This window comes from Gambusia affinis, linkage group LG14 (assembly GCF_019740435.1).
Source record: "Gambusia affinis linkage group LG14, SWU_Gaff_1.0, whole genome shotgun sequence".
Classification (NCBI taxonomy): domain Eukaryota; kingdom Metazoa; phylum Chordata; class Actinopteri; order Cyprinodontiformes; family Poeciliidae; genus Gambusia; species Gambusia affinis.
The window spans coordinates 17,762,796-17,766,819 of NC_057881.1; the positions used below are offsets into that span (position 1 = coordinate 17,762,796).

The following is a 4,024-nucleotide window of genomic DNA, read 5'->3' on the forward strand; positions in this document are numbered from 1 at the left end:
TTTTTAAGAGTTCTCCCTAACAGACATGTTATATAGTTTAATATATATATATATATATATATATATATATATATATATATATATATATATATATATATATATATATATATATATATATATATATATATATATATATATATATATATATATATATATATCAAACTTCCTCCTTACAAAGATACTATTTAAGTGACAAAGGTCTTTGAGTACAATGAGGTAAATCAAAATGGTCCAAGCAGGAAACTGAACATAAAAAATTTTTTTGCACTTTTCTGGTCAAACATACCATGACGTCAAAAACTATCGCAAAGAGGCAGTTACACCAATTTATTATCTGAGGGAAGGTAATGCAGGTTTTAATACAAATACCGTGCATGATATGGAAAGGAGAATCTTCATTTAGGAGTCTCTTTCATTTGCATGATGAAAAGGGACCGGACTGTCTTGAGCCATAGCATCGATGCTCAATCCCAGATCTGAAGATGCAGAGCTGGACAACGAAAAAAGATGGCAAGATTAGCATCTAAATTGCACAAGCTACAAAGTTTAGTCAAATGTATTTGACCCTTTAGATTTAGTCATGTTACAACTACAAAGAATGAACATCAAGTGTACACAACTCCTCTCTCCCCACTAAATAAAAACCAGTGCAAACAGATGCCTGCAGGAGCTACAGAAATGGCAATAGCACAAAGTAAGCAGAGTATAAGTCTGGCTGTTCTGTAAATGCCTCAGAGACTTAATAGAAAACTGAACAGGCACCATGAAGAGCAAGTGACAGTAGAAAGGTCAGAGAGGACACTGATGTTTAAAGCAGAGCACCATCACAAGATTCAACTTTAACATTTAAGATATTTGTCTTCAAGACTGAATTTTGCACAGAAAAATACAGATTGTTCAATAAAACCACATTCAATTTCAATTTGTGTGATATCTTACATTCATCCACCACAATCCAAACGACGACTGTACATTGAACATTGTGACTGATGTGAATATAAAACAGTTCAAGGCATATTACTTTTGTAAGCCACTGTAAACATCTCACCTCTCACAGTCTGAGTCACAAGAACTCTTGTCCTCTGAACTGCTGTAACTGCTTCTGGACTGTTGAATAGCTTCAGCTACAGTGTACCTGGTCTTACCAAGAACACACCTTTCAATCCTTCTGATACCAAGTTCTGACTGGAGGAAAAGATGGAGCCGACTATCTGATAACAATAAGGGATTCTGAAAAACACTGGAAAAAGAAAATTGCATTCAAAAATCTCAGTTAACATTAAAAAAAAACAGTACTTTTATAAAACTACTAACCTTTCTAGAAACTCCTGCAGGCCCTTCATTCTTTTGGATACTTGCTCTTTGTTCTTCAAACTAAAGAAGGGATTCCAGGGTGGCAACTTGGGCAATTCTCTGCACAGAAAACAAAACATTTTTACATGCATCTAGCCATGTCAAGATTATACAAGATTCTTCAGTTTAAACGTACATGATCAGAGCATTCCCCTTCAGACAGTTACGCAGCCAAACAAAATCACTGTAACGCCGTCTCACATAGGAAGTGTGCCTCCGAAAACACATGCTGTTGGTCTGAAAGAAAAATACTTGTTCACTTATCTGATCGAACAGGCTTACTGACAAAAATAAAGTAAAGGTCAATATTCGGTCAAAAACACTTGCCTGTAAACAGATCTCGTAGTCGACATGAGTGTGCCCGGGGCTAACTTTGTGGAGTCTAGGATCTCGAACACAAACGCTAACAAATTCCTGAAAAGTCAGTGGGAAAATGAGAATCAAAATTTCTCCCAAAGTTAATAAAAAAATATATATATATATAAAAAAGAGGGGGGGCCAGGTGGGGGCTTCATCTGGGGCCATTTTCAGTACTTTAGACTTGAAGAATACATTTGAATACTTACAGTTTTTGAGAGATTATCCAGAATACTGTCCATTACTGGTACGAGTTCTGTATAGAAGGTAAAGAAATGTTATATTGTAAATCCAACTTGTCTTCCAAGTAGAAGGCCAGTAATAGCATTCCTTCAAAACACTTTATACATTTTTTTACTTTAATATCCAGTAGTTACTCTAAAGAGACATCCAGTATGGGTTTCACACATGAAAGTCACTGGTGTGTCACTTCCCACCCACCTCCTTTTGCTGTGTAAATAATCAAGGGCTTTGGTTTAAACTAATCCAAATGTGAACCTAGTGTTGGAAAAAGGAGTGAAGTAATGTTTGAGAATGAAGCTTTAGACAGAAGTCCACTTATCTCATGTTGATCAAGCCATTAGCCCCTTTAACAGAAACTCACTTAAAAGATCTCTGAATATCTCCAAAAGTAGCCTTCCCCTTATGGACGGGGTGTGTGGGTCCATTTGTTGCACAACTGCTCCCATCACATGGCCAGTCACATACACAGCCCTCTGCACATTGTCAACATGTGTTCCTAGACACATTACTTGAGGCATGCCTCAAGCAGAACTGATCAATAGAACCAAAGATTGTCAGTCCATGTCTAATCTGTAGATGTGCCTCGCAAAACTACCGCATGAAGTCACAAACCAATCCAGTAATCTTTCTGCAGGACAGCATTACTACACTCATGTTGAGTTAATTGTCAGTTCATGGCACAATTTCTTCATGTTGAGGAAAAACAGCTCTTTGTTGGGACAGACAATTGTCTTGCATAACCGTGTCTGGTCAAATGGGATAACAAGTTGGCTTCATAAAATGTGCCCCTCATTCCTTTTCTATAGTCATTGGCTGACAAAACAGCATGTAGTTAGAAAATAGATGCTCAAACAGTCAAGATGCTAAGATTAAACAGGAAACGGATTGTGAAGCACCAGTCACCCCAAAATCCCCTTGATTGGCTCCAATTGGAAAACAGTAGATCCAGTACTAAGGGTGGTGGTAAGGGGTGGAGCCACATTTCTTAAAATAAATAATGACAAACCGGGAACATTTATTTTGATTCCATTTGAGTTTAATAAAAAAATAAATAAATAAATAAAAAAAAACAGAGATAACCTTGCAATATTCAGAATTACAACCCAACTAAAACCTAGAAGACTCCACCATCCTTTTTATGTGCTATAATTGTGAAAACATTAAATCTCTTAACAGGAAGTCCAATTTGAAAGAAAAAACCAAAGGTTGACTAAGGACAAGAAAAGACCATTGTTGCATCTTCAGACTGTAAAAACATTTTTTCCCTCTTAAGCCATGGTTCAAGACTTTGTACCACTGTTACATTGGACACCTTTAGTAGTACTCATTTTGCAAAGTAAATCTGAAGTTGCTTTACCACAGTTAACCATGTTACAGCAGCAGGTTGAGGAATCAGAGGGCTTTACCAAATTAATTATTAATACACGTTTGCAACAACTTCTCAACCATGTGTACTGTCAAAACATTTTGGCACCAAGTCCAGATCAGAATGTTCTTCGAGAATTTGATTAATTTATAGGAAAAAAATAAATAAACAAAGGAACAAACAGTTGATTACACTATCCAATTTAAATTTTAGTCAGAAGACCATAACCAAAACTAAAGTTAATGTAAGATATAAATGCTGCACTGCTTCAAGATATAGGTTCCTGAGTCAAACCTGTCAGTTAAAGCTAATTAAAGACTCAGCGCGTTACTGCATAAACTGATTATTGAGAGTTGATAAAACAAAATATTAATATTTCAGAGTTCAAAATTCGAAATTACATAGACCTTATGCAGTGAAACAATTCCTACCTTTGTTCTCTTCCATCTCAGGGACTTAATCCGGTGTTTGTGAACAACCGAGACCGGCTCAGAACTCTGGCTTGAAGCTCTGCCCCGCCTGGACTGTAGCTCGGCTATTAACCACTAATAGCTCGGTGAGACCTTCTTCTGAGACAACAAACGACTTTCTTTTTCTCTGGACGTAGAAAAAGAGTAGTTAGAATAGGAGAGGGTCATTTATACACCAGCACACCTATTTGTCCCGTAATCAGCCTGGTGGGAACGAAGCTGAAATTAGTTTCCG

General features: G+C 36.7%; 1 protein-coding gene across 1 annotated transcript; it reads right to left on the bottom strand.

Annotated features, from left to right (window-relative positions):
• Nucleotides 1–326: 326 nt before the first annotated feature.
• On the bottom strand, nucleotides 327–4,024 carry LOC122843756 (sorting nexin-10A-like). Its single transcript, XM_044138774.1, has 8 exons — nucleotides 3,974–4,024; nucleotides 3,751–3,885; nucleotides 1,920–1,966; nucleotides 1,681–1,767; nucleotides 1,490–1,590; nucleotides 1,315–1,413; nucleotides 1,049–1,240; nucleotides 327–490 (listed from the first exon to the last, which is right to left on the bottom strand). Exons 2-8 carry the CDS (start codon nucleotides 3,764–3,766, stop codon nucleotides 400–402), a joined length of 633 nt encoding a protein of 210 aa, XP_043994709.1. The 5' UTR covers nucleotides 3,767–3,885; nucleotides 3,974–4,024; the 3' UTR covers nucleotides 327–399.